Source organism: Neomonachus schauinslandi, chromosome 9, assembly GCF_002201575.2.
Source record: "Neomonachus schauinslandi chromosome 9, ASM220157v2, whole genome shotgun sequence".
Classification (NCBI taxonomy): Eukaryota; Metazoa; Chordata; class Mammalia; order Carnivora; family Phocidae; genus Neomonachus; species Neomonachus schauinslandi.
The window spans coordinates 35,358,130-35,374,755 of NC_058411.1; the positions used below are offsets into that span (position 1 = coordinate 35,358,130).

At 45.2% G+C, this 16,626-nt stretch overlaps 2 protein-coding genes across 2 annotated transcripts in view; both read right to left on the reverse strand.

The window, feature by feature from the left end:
* PPP1R36 (protein phosphatase 1 regulatory subunit 36) overlaps positions 1 to 6,060 on the reverse strand; it is a 29,179-nt gene extending 23,119 nt beyond the window's left edge. The window contains 3 exon segments of the mRNA XM_021701501.2: positions 2,861 to 2,908; positions 5,080 to 5,144; positions 5,968 to 6,060. Coding sequence (XP_021557176.1) covers positions 2,861 to 2,908; positions 5,080 to 5,144; positions 5,968 to 6,060 — 206 coding nt within the window.
* Positions 6,061 to 11,046: 4,986 nt separating this feature from the next.
* Positions 11,047 to 14,233, reverse strand: HSPA2 (heat shock protein family A (Hsp70) member 2). The gene is made up of 2 exons (XM_021701309.1): positions 12,208 to 14,233; positions 11,047 to 11,615 (listed from the first exon to the last, which is right to left on the reverse strand). Exon 1 carries the CDS (start codon positions 14,128 to 14,130, stop codon positions 12,220 to 12,222), a length of 1,911 nt encoding a protein of 636 aa, XP_021556984.1. The 5' UTR covers positions 14,131 to 14,233; the 3' UTR covers positions 11,047 to 11,615; positions 12,208 to 12,219.
* Positions 14,234 to 16,626: the final 2,393 nt, after the last annotated feature.

The following is a 16,626-nucleotide window of genomic DNA, read 5'->3' on the forward strand; positions in this document are numbered from 1 at the left end:
ATGCCCTGGGCCCTCTCAGGACTGGGCCTTTGCACATGCTGGGCCTTCTGCCTGGAATGCACTCTCTTCCTCCCCAACCAAATCTCCCTTTGCCTTGCCAATCCCTTACTCCTCTTCAGGTCTTGGCTTAGATATCACCTCCCCTGGGAAGCCTTCCCTGCCCCCACCTCCCCTGGGTTTCAGAAAATGGCCCTATTTGGGGACTGGGTCAAGGTACTTGGCTGAATGCAGTTTTCCTCAGCCCTGGCCCTAGCCCAGTGGTGGCAGTGGTGATTGTAACTAATGAATGGGCCCTAAGGAGAGCAGCAATCTCAGGGGAAAGAGTTAGGGTCATAGCACTGCTACCAAGAGATTCCCCTTCTAACAGGAGCCTGGAAGGGTCTGGTTTATTTTCAGTAAGAAGGGCAGCATAGATACCCAACCACCCCTTCAAACTGTCCCAGTCCTCCTGTCTGTGTCACCTCCCTTCCACCGTACTCAGTGGGAAGGCGCTGCTATCTTTTCTGTGCTCTTGACCCCATTCCCCACTCCTTCTCTTCTGTTGCATTTCTTTTTTTCCCCAAAACAAACTTGAGATTTTCCTACCTTGAAAACAAAACCAACAAAAATCCCCTTCCCTTAGCACTGGATCCCCAAAAGCCTACTATCTCTTTCTTTCTTCACAGATAAAGTCACCAATAAGAGTACTCTATTTTTGCTAGGTTCTTGAAATTTATCTCAGATGTTCTCTTCAAACTACTGTTATCTGATTTCCACCTTACTGGCCTCCTGAAACTGCTTCAACCTAGGAGCCTTTGTCGATAACTGACAATTTTATAGTGAAGGTTCAGCTCTTTCTGCAGACTTACCAAATGATACATCTGCCTACTATACATGCTCAGTCAAGGTTGATGGAGCATACTAAACAGAACCAGGTCTGAGTGCAGTGACTGAACAGGCCTTCCCTCTGCCTCCACTGCTCCCACCCCTACCACCGGCTCCTCTTAGCCTCCCCTGCCTCTGCCCTGTACCATCACCAGTAACTGGGGTGACATAAGTCTCTGAAACACAGTTTCAGGAAAAAAAAAGAGCATGTTCCGGCTCATGAGTCCTCTCACATTTTAATTTGTGATGGGATATGCTTAGACTCTAAAAGCGAATCAGTACCTGCACTTCCATCAAATCCAAACACTAACTCTGGCCTAAAACATACAAAGGTCTGCTTTCCTCTTCCTTAGGATTGTCCTTAGCAGCTGGAGTCCCAAGGGAATCCTGATACGCTGAGATTTGCCATGCTGAGTTACTGAAACATAGAGCAGCTCCACCACAAAACAGCGGTCACCCATCTACTCCTCATGGCATTCTTTTCCCTCTCTCTCCTAACTGCTCCCATTTTGTGTACTCCACAGTCTGGACTTCGTGTGTTGTTTTGGTTTGGTTTGGTTTTTTGCTTTTTAAAACTGTGGTATAGGGGCGCCTGGGTGGTTCAACTGTTAGGCATCTGCCTTCAGCTCAGGTCATGATCCCAGGGTCCTGGGATCGAGCCCCACATCCGGCTCCCTGCTCAGCGGGAAGCCTCCTTCTCCCTCTCCCACTCCCCCTGCTTGTGTTCCCTCTCTCGCTGTGTCTCTGTCAATAAATAAATAAAACCTTAAAAAAAATTGTGGTATAATTTAACATGTAGTAAAGTACATAAATCTTAAGTGGACAGCTTGATGAATTTTTTACTATGTATATACCCATGTAACCACCACCCAGATCGATATATAGTCCACTTCCAGCACCTTGGAAGGTTCTCTTATACATTTCCCCACCCCCTGTCAGTTGATAATGTCCCGAAGGTAACCACTATTCTGACCTCTATCATCACAGTTCTTTTTTTGCCTGTTATTTTAAACTTTTATATAAATGGAATTATAGATTTACATTTTTGTGTCTGGCCTTTCAACATTATGTCATATAATCTACATTTTAAATCACACCATCATACATATATTCTCCAAAATTAGTGGAAATCAATCAAGCCATTTTTTAAAGAATAATTTGGTAATAAACCAAAAGAAACTAGTTTATGAATATGAATATTTTATGAGTAAGAAAGTCAGTGTGAAATTGATAATCTGTGAATTTATTAGTAGGCGCATACAGGAAACAGTGACACTTAGGTGGGTTACCATTAAATTAGCACTGAAAATTAGTTTGAAATATACTGCAAATTAATTTCATTTACAAAGGTCAGTAAGTGAAAAGTATGGTCCAACTTTCACCATAGGAAGAGAGGATTGAGAGGCACCTGGGTGGCTCAGTTGGTTAAGCATCCAACTCTTCATTTCAGCTCAGGTCATGATCTCAGCGTTGTGAGATCGAGCCCTGCTCGGCTCTGTGCTGGACATGGAGCCTGCTTGAGATTCTCTCCCTCTCCGCCCACCCCCACGCATGCCTGCTTTCTTTCTCTCTCTCTCAAAGAGAGAGAGAGAGAGAGAGAGAGGATTGAGATGGCCTTTAAATATACATGAAGACTGAAAAATGAAAATGTTGGCACTTAAAATTTATATCCACATTTTCTGGTATTTTAACATGCATTTAACTTGTACTTTGACTCCTGTGTTTATCTTGGCTGTCTAATCCCAAAGCTCTTTCTTTTTTTTTTAAGATTTTTTTTTTTTTTTTATTTGAGACAGAGAGAATGAGAGAGAGAGAGCACATGAGAGGGGGGAGGGTCAGAGGGAGAAGCAGGCTCCCCGCCGAGCAGGGAGCCCGATGCGGGACTCGATCCAGGGACTCCAGGATCATGACCTGAGCCGAAGGCAGTCGCTTAACCAACTGAGCCACCCAGGCGCCCCCAAAGCTCTTTCTTTCTCACTGTCGATCTCACACTCACTGAGTGTGATATTTCAGGAGCTACACGACAGAATTTTCTGCGACACATCTACAAACAAAAAACTGAAATCAATCACCACTTTGGAAATGACAAACAACTCAGAAATATTGAAACAAATATTCTATGAAATGTAAACTTTTGATTTTGACTCTAAAATAATGCTTAGCCTTTAAACTGTTGGACATCAAATATCATTATATTTATAATGTAACTATAAAGTACATTTGCTTAGCCTTTCCTGATCTCCAGGCCCATTTATCCAACGGCCTAAGAGACCATTGTGAATATGTCACAGTAACCTCAAGCACATCACCAGTTTTGTCTGTTATTCTGTATATAGGTGAAGGGCAGTCCCAGCTACGCAATCACCCAAGCCTGACACTGGGAATCGGCGTGAGCCTCTCTTCTCCCTCTCCCTTCACATCTTATCAATTCTACCCAAAATCCTGTCAGTTCCAACTCTGAAGTATTTCACAGTCCTGCACCCTTCTCTGTTCCTCCTACTACAAGACTTCAAGCCGACTCACGGTTCTGTACCCCTACAGCCATCTGTGTTCCTCCCATAACTAGCTTTTTAACTGGTCCCCTGCCTCTGGCCTTCCTCTACTTGAATCTAGTTGGTTTACGGAAATATTCAATAAACACCTGGTGAGGGTGTACTCTGTGAAGTTCTGTAGACATATCCTAGGGACACAAACATGAGTAAGACAGCTCCTGCCACTGAGGGACTTACAGTCTAAAGGAGGGAGACAGTGTATATGGTGGGAAGGGCTTTGGCAACAGACAAACCCTGGTTCAAAATGTCAGTTTTGCTACTTACTGACTGTATGACTTTGGGTCAGTTGCTTAATCTCCCTGAGCCTTGTTTCTTCATCTATAAAATGGGCGCCCGGGTGGCTCAGATGGTTAAGTGTCTGCCTTCGGCTCAGGTCATGATCCCAGGGTCCTGGGCTCGAGTCCTGCATCGGGCTCCCTGCTCAGCAGAGAGCCTGCTTCTCCCTCTCCCTCTGCCTCTCCCCCTGCTCATTCTCTCTCTCTCTGTATCTCTGTGTCTCAAATGAATAAATTAAAAAAAAAAAATCTTTAAAAAAATAAATAAAAGAAAATGGAGGTATTAATTCTCACTTTCCATGGCTGTTTAAGAATCAGAAAACATGCAAATGTCTGGCACATAACAGGTACACAGCAGATAGCGGCTAGTACTGTTTGTTTAGTTATGCACTTTTTATTAATTTTTTTGAGATTTTATTTATTTATTTGAGAGAGACAGAGATAGCAACAGAGAGCACAAGCGGGGAGGAGAGGGAGAAGCAGGCTCTCTGAGGAGCAGGGGGCCCGATGCAGGGCTCGATGCGGCGCTTGATCCCAGGACCCTGGGATCATGACCTGAGCCTCAAAACAGGGAAACGTGCTCTAACACCGACCCCTCTCAACAGACTGAGCCACCCAGGTGACCCAAGTTATGCACTTTTAATAGAGTCAGTATTTTCTCAATGGAGATTAAAATCGTTTTTTTCTAATTTAGTAATTTTACCTTGGAGAACTGTCTATTATGCAGCAAGTAAAATACAGCCTCATTCATGTAAAACTGTATTTCTGTAACTCAAAGAGGCAATTTTATAAAGTAGTTAAGAATATGGACTCTGGGGGCACCTGGGTGGCTCAGCCCGTTAAGCATTTGCCTTCGACTCATGTCATGATCCCAGGGTCAGGGTCCTGGGATCAAGCCCCGCATTCGGCTCCCTGCTCAGCACAGAGTCTGCTTCTCCCTCTCCTTCTGCCCCTTCCCACTGCTCCGTGCTCTCTCTCAAATAAATAAAGTCTTAAAAAAAATATATGGAGTCTGAGCCAAAAAGACCTAGATTTCAATCATCTTAGTCACCTGTGAGCTGTGTTATTTGGCTAAGTCACTTAGTTTTCTTTAAATTGCTTAACCCTTTGAGTTTAGTTTCTTCATCTGTAAGTGGATGAACACGCAGCTTTTTCAAAGGGTTGGCAAACTGATTAGCACAGTGTCTGCTACATAGGAAGCAGCTGATAAATGTTATCAGAAAGTGGTATCTGGAAGGCCGCTCACCAAAATGGTTTTCTCTAGATGGTGGGATTTCAGCAGATATTTATTTTGCTTGCTATACTCTTGTATGTCGCTTGATTTTTTTTTTTACCCCAAGCACATGTAATTTTTATAAAAGCTAAAATAAAGTTTTAATAAAATTTACCTTCTGAATTCAAGAGTTCTGGTTTCATCCTTCCAGTACCACATCCCCAATCGCAATCCCAACTGCTGTAAAATGAAATGATTGCAGCAAATATTAAAAATTCAATTTACAATACACATCTCACAATGAACTTTTAACAATTGCCACTTGTTGCTCTTTATTCAGTAAAGATGTAGAATCTTCAAATGTTGTGTTGTGGGGTTTTGTTTTGTTTTGTTTTAACTGAAGCCAGGATTTTATCATTTTTGTGTTCAGGTGTAGTTTCAGTAGAAAAGAAGGAAGAGAGGGAGGGAGAGGGGGAGGAAGAAAAGGAAGGGAAGGAAGGACATTTCACTTAGTCTGCACTACTGTCCCGAGGCTCATCAGAGCAATTTATGAATTGGGACTCAGACCACAATAAACTGATGCCCAGGGGAGCCTCAGCGGAGGAGAGGAGATAAGACATTCAAAACAGGGAGCGTGCTCTAACACCGACCCCCCCCTTCAGGGGAAGGAGGCAAAGGACAAGCATACCTTTTCAGTAGTGGTAGCTACCAAGCCACCTGCCTTTCCTTCCCGGGGATCGCGCCCGGAGCAGGACTGCTTTCTGCGCAGGAGGGCTATTTATTTTGCAACCAACCAAATTAGAGATGCTGAGGAGGAACTTTCAGAAACATCTAAATATCTGGGTAGGAAGCCAGAATTCAATTCTGACCTTTGGCCGAGTACACCTCTCTAGTCTTGGTTTTGTAGGCAAATAGGGCCACGTCTCTCGGAGAGCCGCTCGCCCGGGGCTGAGGGCAGGGCCGCGGCAGGGGGAGCCGCCCCGGGAGCCGCGGGGTCAGAGAGGGGGCGGCAGGGCAGGCCTGCTGCGGCCTCGGGGGTGGGGGCGACCAAAGCTGCACTTACCTCCGGCAGGGAAGCGGCCTGCCCGTCCCACCGCCTTCTCCGGGAATAAAACTCCGGTACCGGATGCCTGTCCTCTCGCAGCCCGCCAAACATGGTCGCCCAGGCAGCTGCCCGCCGGCGCGGGCAACCGCGGCCCGCGAGCCGCCGCGGGGGGGGCCGGGGACCCTGCTTCCGCCGCGGGCTGCGCCGACTGCGCCGGCGGGCTGGCGAACGGCGGCGCTGCCCAGCCCGGGCGTGGCACGCCTCGGCCGGGTTCCCGTTCCCGCGGGGCTCCGTCCACTTTCTGGCTACCTCTGGTGGCTTATAGGCGTACGCGGAGTAAAGCTGCCCGGGGGTTAGTTCTGTACAAGTCAATTCTTCATGGCCTTCCAACCGTGAAGTAAACCACTTAGATGTTTTTTGTTCTTAATTGGAGTAACAAGATTCAATTCCATAGGGAAGATCCTTTTGTCCCAAAATTTAATAGCACTAAATTAATTTCAAATCCAGGTCCGGATTAGGTCGATGGGGGGGGGGTTGGTGGAGGTTTAGGGGAGGATGCGTGGAAATAAGGTTTTTGTAACTTGGTTCTGCTGCATAACTAGATGTGCTACCCAGGGCAAGACAACTCATCCTCCTGAAGATACCCAAGTCAGGGGTTATGAGGTTTTTAAAGGAGTAATGTGTGTAAAGCACCACCCTACTCAAAATTAGTGTTGCTTAAAGCAAAGAAACTTGTTTTGTGTGAGTATTCAATAATATTTTTACATTTATGCTTTTCACTTTTTAAATCCTGTCTTCGAATTCCTTCTTGCAACTGACTTTTGTTGATATTTTTCCTTCCAACACTGATGTCAGCAATGCTAGATACCAATTGAGAATGCCTAATATATTCTGCCTGTTTTATCCCCAGTTTAATTAGGTTAAGAGATGCTCAGTAAATAGTAACTATTTATATTCCCATCAATTTTAAACATATGACAATTGGCATCCCACTGCTTCCCCTTACTGCCCCAGCCCCCACCCCCACCCCCAGTCTCACTACTGGGTAACACATAATTAGTATAAAACTAATCAGCTGGATTCATGTTCCACTCAGTCCACTGCTGTTCAGATAATATGGAAACCCACCTATACACTGGCAGTGGGGCTTTGAGGCCGTGGCCTCAGGATTGGCTCATTATATGAGATTACTCACTTGAAATAGGAGTTAAGAATATTTCAGTCACCAAGAGTTTTTCACCTAACAATGTATATAACTTGGGGTGGGGAGGACAGGGAGAAATTATGAGTTAACGCTCCACAAAGGCCTGAGAAAGACCAAGGACTCCAGATAGAATCCGTTCACCTCACCACCAATGTCAGGAAGACCACACTTCAACTTCTTCAGTTTATCCCAGTGAGTGAAGAAATGCTAATAGAAAACCAAAGATCTTTTATACTTCACCATAGTTTAACTTCAGGCTGTCTAATGTACAAAACTAAGGTAAAAAATAAGAGGTGAGACCTGAAAACAATGATCTACATAAAAGTTACATGACAAGTTATTTCACCTGCGCTAGAGGGACATAAATATTTATAGGAGAACTTGGATAACTCTGAAGGGGCCATCTTATACTTCTGTATTACCAGACCCTAACAAAAAAGGGAATAAAAGATTGTTTTTATGGCTCTAAATCATTATTTATTTAAAAAGTGACCAATACTGTTGGGGCACCTGGGTGGCTCAGTCAGTTGGGCATCCGCCTCCAGCTCGGGTCATGATCCAGGGTCCTGGGATCGAGTCCACATCAGGCTCCCTGCTCAGCAGGGAGTCTGCTTTTCCCTCTCCCTCTCCCTGCCGCGCCCCCTGCTTGTGCCCTCTCTGTCAAGTAAATAAATTAAAAAAAAAAAAAATCTTAAAAAAAAAAGTGAACTATTCATTTCTTAGGTTAGATTTTTTTTTACCAGTTAGATTTTTTTAGTGATATCAGAATCTCATAATCTAAAATGGAAATATAACTTTCCCTTTAAAAAACAATTCATGATGTTATAAAGTAGGGATAACGGTACTATCTAAATATTTAACAACTTCAAGTGTCCTGTGTGAGAAAGATTTTTTTTTTTTTTTTGCCTAAGTAATAGAAACTTCTTAAGTTCATATAACTAAGAGCATCTTAACATAAAACTAAGTTGCTGGTCTCAGATTTTAGGCCCAAGACATTAACTGAATATAATGTATGCTTATACTATGAAAAAGTCATAACAGATTTTCAAAGTATTATAATTCTACCTTTAAAAACTAACATGTAAGAAAATGGCAATGCCAGTATTTGAATTATCAACTCCATTCATCTACTCTCCATCTAACCTATACTGAAAGAGGAAAGACCCTATGGCTTCTTGATTTGTTCTAAGGTAAAGACATTTCAACACTAAGTATCACCCTATTAAATTTCAGGACTGCATATACCCTTAAGTATTCCAAGAGCTATCTCCAAAGATCTGTAATTTTTAAGGAATGTATCAATTTTTCTGTATCTAATTGTAATGCTTAAGGATAATCCTTCAAAACTCATTTCTATTTAGACATTATACAGAAGCAATTAAATATGCCTGTTGTTCCTTAACCTAAACATATATATTGCCTTAGCAATTGTCTTGTGATGTATGGATTTGAGATTCTTTAAAACTTCAATTCCAGTGTTCAAAAGCAAGGGGAACATGCCTCACAGCACAACTTCTATAAACTACATTCAATGCATAGGATAAAGAAATTCTCGTTAAGTCTCCTTAACATATTGTACAGATGACACATTAAATAACCTTTGTTTATGCTAAGTTTAAAGATGTGAACAGCATTAATATCTCCTCATGAACAAATGTTAAATGAATTACCACTATACACATCAAACTAATACCATAAAAAATTTAGAGTAAGCTTGTTTTGAAATTTCATGCATCTCAAATACTATGAAAACTTTGTTAGGTCTTATTTTGACAGGTGTTTAGGATTTATTGCCTCAAAACAGGGACAACTATATTAGACATTCAGGTAAGTATTTAAGTGCCCATCCTGAGAAGTGTTCTTTTTAACCCCTTAGCATTCTATATGTATTGCATTAGCTTTAGTCCAGACCACTAGTCCCTAGTGTAACACTACTTTCAAGTTCAAGTGATGCTAATTATTCCTTAAACTGTAATTTACCCTCATCCTAATATCAAGTACTTTTTCCATTGTCATTTGACTATGTCTGATCTAACATCTGCTAAGGAGTTCCCAGGAGTTATCCGATTACCAGTTTCAACTGACCCTGGAAACACTGAATGGCTACTTTGGTGGCATTATCTTCACAATATTCAGATCTAGATAAATTTGAGAAGACAAAATTAAATTAAAAACACTCAAGAAGGCTAGGAGTTTTACAAATTACTTTTCAGAATAACAGAAAATGAAGTATCTACATAAATTGATATTCGTGTTATAGCAAGTTACCCAAGGCCAGGCCATAGGATAGTCAAAGAGACTACCACTGGTCATTTTTCTGATACTTTAGAAACTAATCTCTTCTAAACAAAGGTCTAAAATGAGTCATACTAATACCAAATTGCACTTGCAGAAAGATTCCATTACATTTTGAAGTTAGAGCAAGGGATAAATGCTTTCAACAAATAAAGGACTAATAAAAGGTTACTAGAATGAGCATTGTCATGGTAAAAATTCATGTTAGACATCACTTTAAAGCTAGTATTCACCAGATTCTGTTAATACTAAGGTAGTTTGTCAAGTATTTATGTGATGCTATCTGTAGTTAATTAAACACCCTTAATGCCTCCTTGCTGAAAACTTTCCACCAAAGTGGCACTAGCACTGAAAAAAGTTATCAGCTTTTCAGAGTGTAAAAAGCAGTTACCTTAAAACTTTTTTAAATTTTGAAACAACTTCAAAACTGCCGTTTTATCTCACTCCCACCCACCCAAATGACTCTGCTTAAAAAATAAAAAACTTATGTTATGTAAGAGTCAGCTCTTGTGTGAGAGGGTCATTACAAAGCTCAATATTTTTAGGCTAATTTGTTCTCTAGTTTTTGTATTATTTCAAAAATTAATCTCTCTGCATGATACAGAAGGGTCCACTACTAAAAATATAGCATCTATAATGCACTGTTATCTTATGAACAACATGAAGCAAAGCTACATTGAATAGAGATATTGAAATGTCTGTATGTGGTAAAAACAGGCTGCCATTTTCCAATCAGCTTTACTCAATTTCTCCTAAGTTCCCCTTAAAGAGAATAAATCAGAACAAAGTAGAGATGTCATTCCACTAAAAAATATAAATAAGAACCCCCTTCTCCTAAGGGTGTGGATTTTATTTTTTATTTTTTTATTTTTTTAAAGATTTTATTTATTTATTTAACAGAGACACAGCGAGAGAGGGAACACAAGCAGGGGGAGTGGGAGAGGGAGAAGCAGGCTTCCTGCTGAGCAGGGAGCCTGATGCGGGGCTCGATCCCAGGACTCTGGGATCGTGACCTGACCCGAAGGCAGACGCTTAACGACTGAGCCACCCAGGCGCCCCAAGGGTGTGGATTTTAAAGCTTAAGCCCAGGACAGTGGATCCCAAAGGGTTGCAATATTCTTTTTTTTTTTTTTTTAATTATGTTATGTTAGTCACCATACCTCATTGGTTTTTGATGTGGTGATCCACGATCCATTGTTTTCGTATAACACCCAGTGCTCCATGCAGTACGTGCCCTCCTTAATACCCATCACCAGTCTAACCCATCCCCCCACCCCCCTCCCCTCTAAAACCCTGTTTGTTTCTCAGAGTCCATAGTCTCTCATGGTTCAGGGTTGCAATATTCTTATCTGTAACAATTTCAAATCAGATACATAGGAAAATGGACCAAGTTGTATATTACAAAATACAGGACTATCTTGCAGTTTTGTCTTTTAGAAAAGGAAACTGGTGCGCCTGTCTGGCACAGTTGGTTAAGTGGCTGACCCTTGGTTTCAGTTCATGTCTGATCTCAGGGTGATGAGATCGAATCCCACAACGGGCTCTGCTTAGCACAGTCTTCTTGGGTTTGCCTCGCCTCTCCATTTGCCCCTCCCCCCTAAAATAAATCACTTTTAAAACAAATATTAAAAAAGTAAAAAGAAAAAAAAGAAAATCTATTTTAGTGATTTAAGGCAAGTATTGCAAAAGCATGATTCTCAAATCAGAAAAAAAAATTATCTCCCTCTATCTCCCAAGTAATTGTTAACTGTTGAAAACCTATCCTTAATGGAATTTGGATAAGCTCAGCAGTTAAGATGTTTCACTAGAAAATTAAAGTTAAAACAAGTTTGACTAAATTGGACTCTTAATATTAAGTGGCTTTAAAGTTTGCCCTGCTGGCTCTTGTTTCAGGCACCCGCATGCCCCAAAAAGCAATTTGTTTCATACTGTGTCAGGCTATTATCAGAGGACAACTCCCGCTCCAGTTTAGAGAAAGAATCATTTTATACTTAACCCCAGAATATAGCTTGCATCTTGCTGAAATATTCAGGTGGATTTTCACTTAACCAAGCGTTAGGAGTTTGGGTACTCTGGCAGACCTGTCTGGTTTATTGAAAGGAGGGGGAAAGTTTACCCAGATCTTCTCCCTTGAAAAGTTGTTGGCAATTCAAAGCAGGAATCTCATCTGAGAATTAGACAAGACTGAGTTAGGTACATTTCACCTCATACTAATATCTTAAAGACCAACATGGGTAAAACTATGAGAAGGGAAAATTGAAAACTCCCAAGACCGTGATTTTGAGATCAATTTCAGCTTTACTTTAAATCTGTATTTATGCATCTGTTTGCAAAAAAATGTGCCTGTCCTTAACATTACTGCAATGTTCATTTTAGTCTTAAAGTAGTACATAAAAATAAACAATTCAAGCTTCTATATATTTTATTGTCACCAAGCTTCCACAGAACTTGTGTGCAAACTTCAGGTTTCCCATCTCAAACAAACCTCCATGCACAAACTAAGCTACTCAAAAATACTCAAGTCAGCAAACACCCAAAACGCATTAAAGAGAAACCTCAAATAATGGTTTTAAAAATCAAACTTCAGAACTAACCTTTTATAATTGAACTAAGTTGTTGCATGTTGCACCCTTCCTTTCCTATGCACACACCCAGGGAAAGACTTCCAACAACAGATCTCATACTTGGCACAAAGGCATTTCAAAGAAACACAAACAAAAGAAAGAGAGAGAGAGAAAGGAAAAGAGGTTTACGCTGACTCGAGTGCAAGCTTAGTCCACTTCCTCGATGGTCGGTCCCCCGGAGGCTCCAGAACTGCCGCCGCCGCCAGGGCCGCCTTGGTAAAGTTTGCTGATGATGGGGTTGCACACTCTTTCGAGCTCTTTCTGCTTGTGTTCATACTCATCTTTCTCTGCCATTTGGTTTCGGTCGAGCCAGTTGATCACCTCCTGACACTTGTCGAGGATCTTGCTTTTGTCCTGCTCGCTAATCTTGCCCCTCAGTTTCTCGTCTTCCACCGTCTGCTTGATGTTGTAGGTATAGGACTCCACCGCGTTTTTGGCGGCGACGCGGTCGCGATTGGCCTCATCTTCCGACTTGTACCGCTCTGCCTCCTGCACCATCCGGTCAATGTCGTCCTTGCTCAGACGACCCTTGTCGTTGGTAATGGTGATTTTGTTTTCTTTACCGGTGCTCTTGTCGGCGGCGGTGACGTTGAGGATGCCATTGGCGTCGATGTCGAAGGTGACCTCGATCTGGGGGACCCCGCGGGGCGCCGGGGGAATCCCGGTCAGGTCGAACTTGCCCAGCAGGTTATTGTCCTTGGTCATGGCCCGTTCGCCCTCGTACACCTGCACCAGCACGCTGCTCTGGTTGTCTGAGTAGGTGGTGAAGGTCTGCGTCTGCTTGGTAGGGATCGTGGTATTCCTCTTGATGAGTGGGGTCATGACGCCGCCAGCCGTCTCAATGCCCAGCGACAACGGGGTCACGTCGAGCAGCAGCAGATCCTGCACGTTCTCTGACTTGTCCCCGATGAGGATGGCCGCCTGCACCGCGGCTCCGTAGGCCACCGCCTCGTCGGGGTTGATGCTCTTGTTCAGCTCCTTGCCGTTGAAGAAATCCTGCAACAGCTTCTGGATCTTGGGGATGCGGGTGGAGCCGCCCACCAGCACGATCTCCTGGATCTGGCCCTTGTCCAGCTTGGCGTCACGCAGCGCCTTCTCCACCGGCTCCAGGGTTCCGCGGAATAGGTCAGCGTTGAGCTCCTCGAAGCGGGCGCGGGTGATGGACGTGTAGAAGTCTACGCCCTCGTACAGCGAGTCGATCTCGATGCTCGCCTGCGTAGACGAGCTCAAGGTGCGCTTGGCTCGTTCGCAGGCGGTGCGCAGTCGCCGCACTGCGCGCTTGTTGGGCCCAATGTCCTTCTTGTGCTTGCGCTTGAACTCCTCCGCCAAGTGGCTCACCATGCGGTTGTCGAAGTCCTCGCCGCCCAGGTGGGTGTCCCCGGCCGTGGACTTCACCTCAAAGATGCCGTCCTCGATGGTCAGGATGGACACGTCGAAGGTGCCGCCGCCCAGGTCAAAGATGAGCACATTCTTCTCGCCGCCGGCGCAGCCCTTCTTGTCCAGGCCGTAGGCAATGGCCGCCGCGGTGGGTTCGTTGATGATGCGCAGCACGTTGAGGCCCGTGATGGTGCCCGCGTCCTTGGTGGCCTGGCGCTGTGAGTCATTGAAATAGGCCGGGACCGTGATGACCGCGCTCTGCACCTTGCCCCCCAGGTAGGCTTCGGCGATCTCCTTCATCTTAGTGAGGACCATGGAGGAGATCTCCTCTGGGAAGAAGGTCTTGATCTCTCCCTTGTACTCCACCTGCACCTTGGGCTTCCCTCCCTCGCTCACCACCCGGAACGGCCAGTGTTTCATGTCCGACTGCACTGTGGCGTCCTCGAACTTCCGTCCGATCAGCCTCTTGGCATCGAAGATGGTGTTGGTGGGGTTCATGGCCACCTGGTTCTTGGCGGCGTCGCCGATGAGGCGCTCGGTGTCGGTGAAGGCCACGTAGCTGGGGGTGGTACGGTTGCCCTGGTCGTTGGCGATTATCTCCACCTTGCCATGTTGGAAGACCCCCACGCACGAGTAGGTGGTGCCCAGGTCGATGCCGATAGCCGGGCCGCGGGCAGACATCCTGACTTAAAGATAAGGCAAGCGACGTTAGGCGACAACACCTAGGACCGAAAATCTGCGGCGTCAACTAACGGTCGCCTCGTACCAGACACCGCGAGCGCAAACAAGATCTCCCGCTCCCCCTGCGCGGCTCCCGGCTCTTATAGCCGCCTCCCTGCCGCCTTCTGGAAACTCCCGGAGCCAATCCGCTCCCAGGACCGCCCGCCACAGGCTTGCCTGGGTCGGAGTGACCCGCCCGTAGCCCAACAGATTTCTAGTTGGGTGAGGGGCGGGACTCCGGCCCGTGCTCAGACGCGAGGGGCGGACGTTATGCAAATGAGGGTCCCCCCAAGTCTCCCCGGCTGCCTCCGACCGCCCAACCTCGCGCTCCTCTTGCCCCTCAGCGGCGTGAGGCTCGCGCGCCTCCCGCCAGGTGTAAACGCTTTAGCAGGATCTTTGCTTCTCATAAGGCGGGATTCGGCCACGTCTCCTGGATTGGCAGGACACGCAACCAATGAGCAGCGCGGACTCCCAAGTGGGTGGGGAAGGGAAGGCTGGGGCGTGGTGCAGGGAGGAGACGTGGGAGGGGAGCTCGGAGAGGGGAACCACCTGAGCGGTTCGCTCAGTTCCTAAGACCTTAAATGCAGTTCAAAGCCAAGTGTCCCAACTAACCTAGCACGCAGGGGCGGGCCGGTTCCTTCAGAGTTGGCTGCGCCGAGGAAATAGGGCCAGAGCCAGCTTTTTTTCTTCCGTCCGCACCCTTCAAACGGAAGGGACTGGGAGTTGGCGTGGCCTGGGCGTGAGGGCGGCTCCCCCCCCCCCCGGGCGGGGACAAAAAAGAAATGACTTTGAAGTTCCTAGGACGGGACGTCGGCCTCCTGGAATTTTACTTCGCGTGCTTTGCAGCGTCTCTGTGGGTGTGAGCGCTCGATAAAAACCGCCTGGTGGGGTGGGGACCACAGGAGCCCGGGGGAGCGCCCAGAGAGGCCGGCGGTTTTTCTGCGCCGCGCGGACGGCCTGCAAAACTGTGGAGACCGGGAAGCGACTGCGAGTCGTCGTCCCAGGGTTTAAACTTTCTCCACCTCGCTCTCCATTTTCCCTGCTTGTCATGCCATTTTAAGCTTCCCGATTTCGTCTCCCTGTTCTCTCCACTGCTTTCCTTATTTTCCGTTTCAAGTGCTTTATTCCCCGTTTTGAGTTCTTCACTGGAAAATCTAGAAATTAATCAAAACCTGCTCGTTGAAGCACCGTGAAATAACCCAGGCTCACGCCCGGCCCGATTCTCTCATCCCCAGCATGCGCTCACGCGCTCGTGTTTATGACCGAGTCATGTTTTATGACTAAGCTCAAGTGAAGAGATTGTTTTCTTTAACTATGCTGAAGTTACGTTAAAGACAGAAACCCTCAGAGTAGGTAGATGAAAAGGAGCGTAACTCATTCTAGTATGTTTAAGAAGACGATGAGAATAGGTCTGGAAGTACTATCTGGCACCAGCTGAGAGGAGGTCGAAGCAAACCCCTATATTTGGACTCCTGCAGGAAGACGACAACAAAATTGCTGTGACAAAAACAGCGATAACACTTCACATTATGGGGGAAAGCTGGAGACTTTCACTCAGCGAGCTTTTAACAGGTACCTATTATGTGAGCGTAAAAAATGGTCAGTTTTTATGAGGTTAAGACTCTAATAAAAAGATAAAGGTAATCTGAGAGAAGTGCTGTGGGAACACAAAGAAGGGGAACATCCAGACAGGGGTGAAGGCTTCCTGGGAGCGAGGGCACACGTGAGCCAGGCGCTGAAGTGTCCAGGGAAGAGGGGAGGAAAGGCATTCTTTCTGTGGACTGTAGCGTGAGCAAGGATAAGAACAGTGTGTGCTGAGGCAAATACAAGTTCTGTACAGATTAGTGTCTCAACGAGGAGAGGGACACTTCAGGTGGACAGGATACGACTAAGAGCTTTAGGTGTCATGATTTTTTCCTGAGGCTATGGGAGGGGGGAACCATCTTTTGAAGGAGGCTAATAATTAATAATGTATGGCCCATGTCAGACTTGTGTGAGACAGTGCTGGAGAAAAGTTTTTGTCCAAGAAACACACAAGCTATCTGTGTCCAAGAAGTAATGTTGAAAGAATCCTGTAAAATCAATGAATAATTTAAGTTTCTTTTATCTAGTTGTGTCTGTCATTTCTAATTTTTAAAAACACATTTGCTATTAATTTGTTAATCTCATTGGTTAAATAGTATTGGCTTTAACCACGATTCCCATCTCTTTTTCTATGAAAGAAGCTAAAGATGGGACACTGAGTAGCTCAGTCGGTAAAGCGCCTGCCCTCGGCTCAGGTCATGGTCCTGGGTCCCGGCTCCCGGCTCATTGGGAAGCCTGCTTCTCCCTCTCCCTTTCCCTCTGCCCCTCCCACCCATGCTCTCCCTCTCTCTCAAATAAATAAATAAAATCTTTATTTTTTTAAGATTTTATTTATTTATTTGACAGAGAGCGTGAGAGAGCACAAGCAGGGGG

Bases quoted from the DNA above. Each gene is read 5' to 3' on its own strand.
- HSPA2 (XM_021701309.1), bottom strand. From the start codon at position 14,130: ATGTCTGCCCGCGGCCCGGCTATCGGCATCGACCTGGGCACCACCTAC.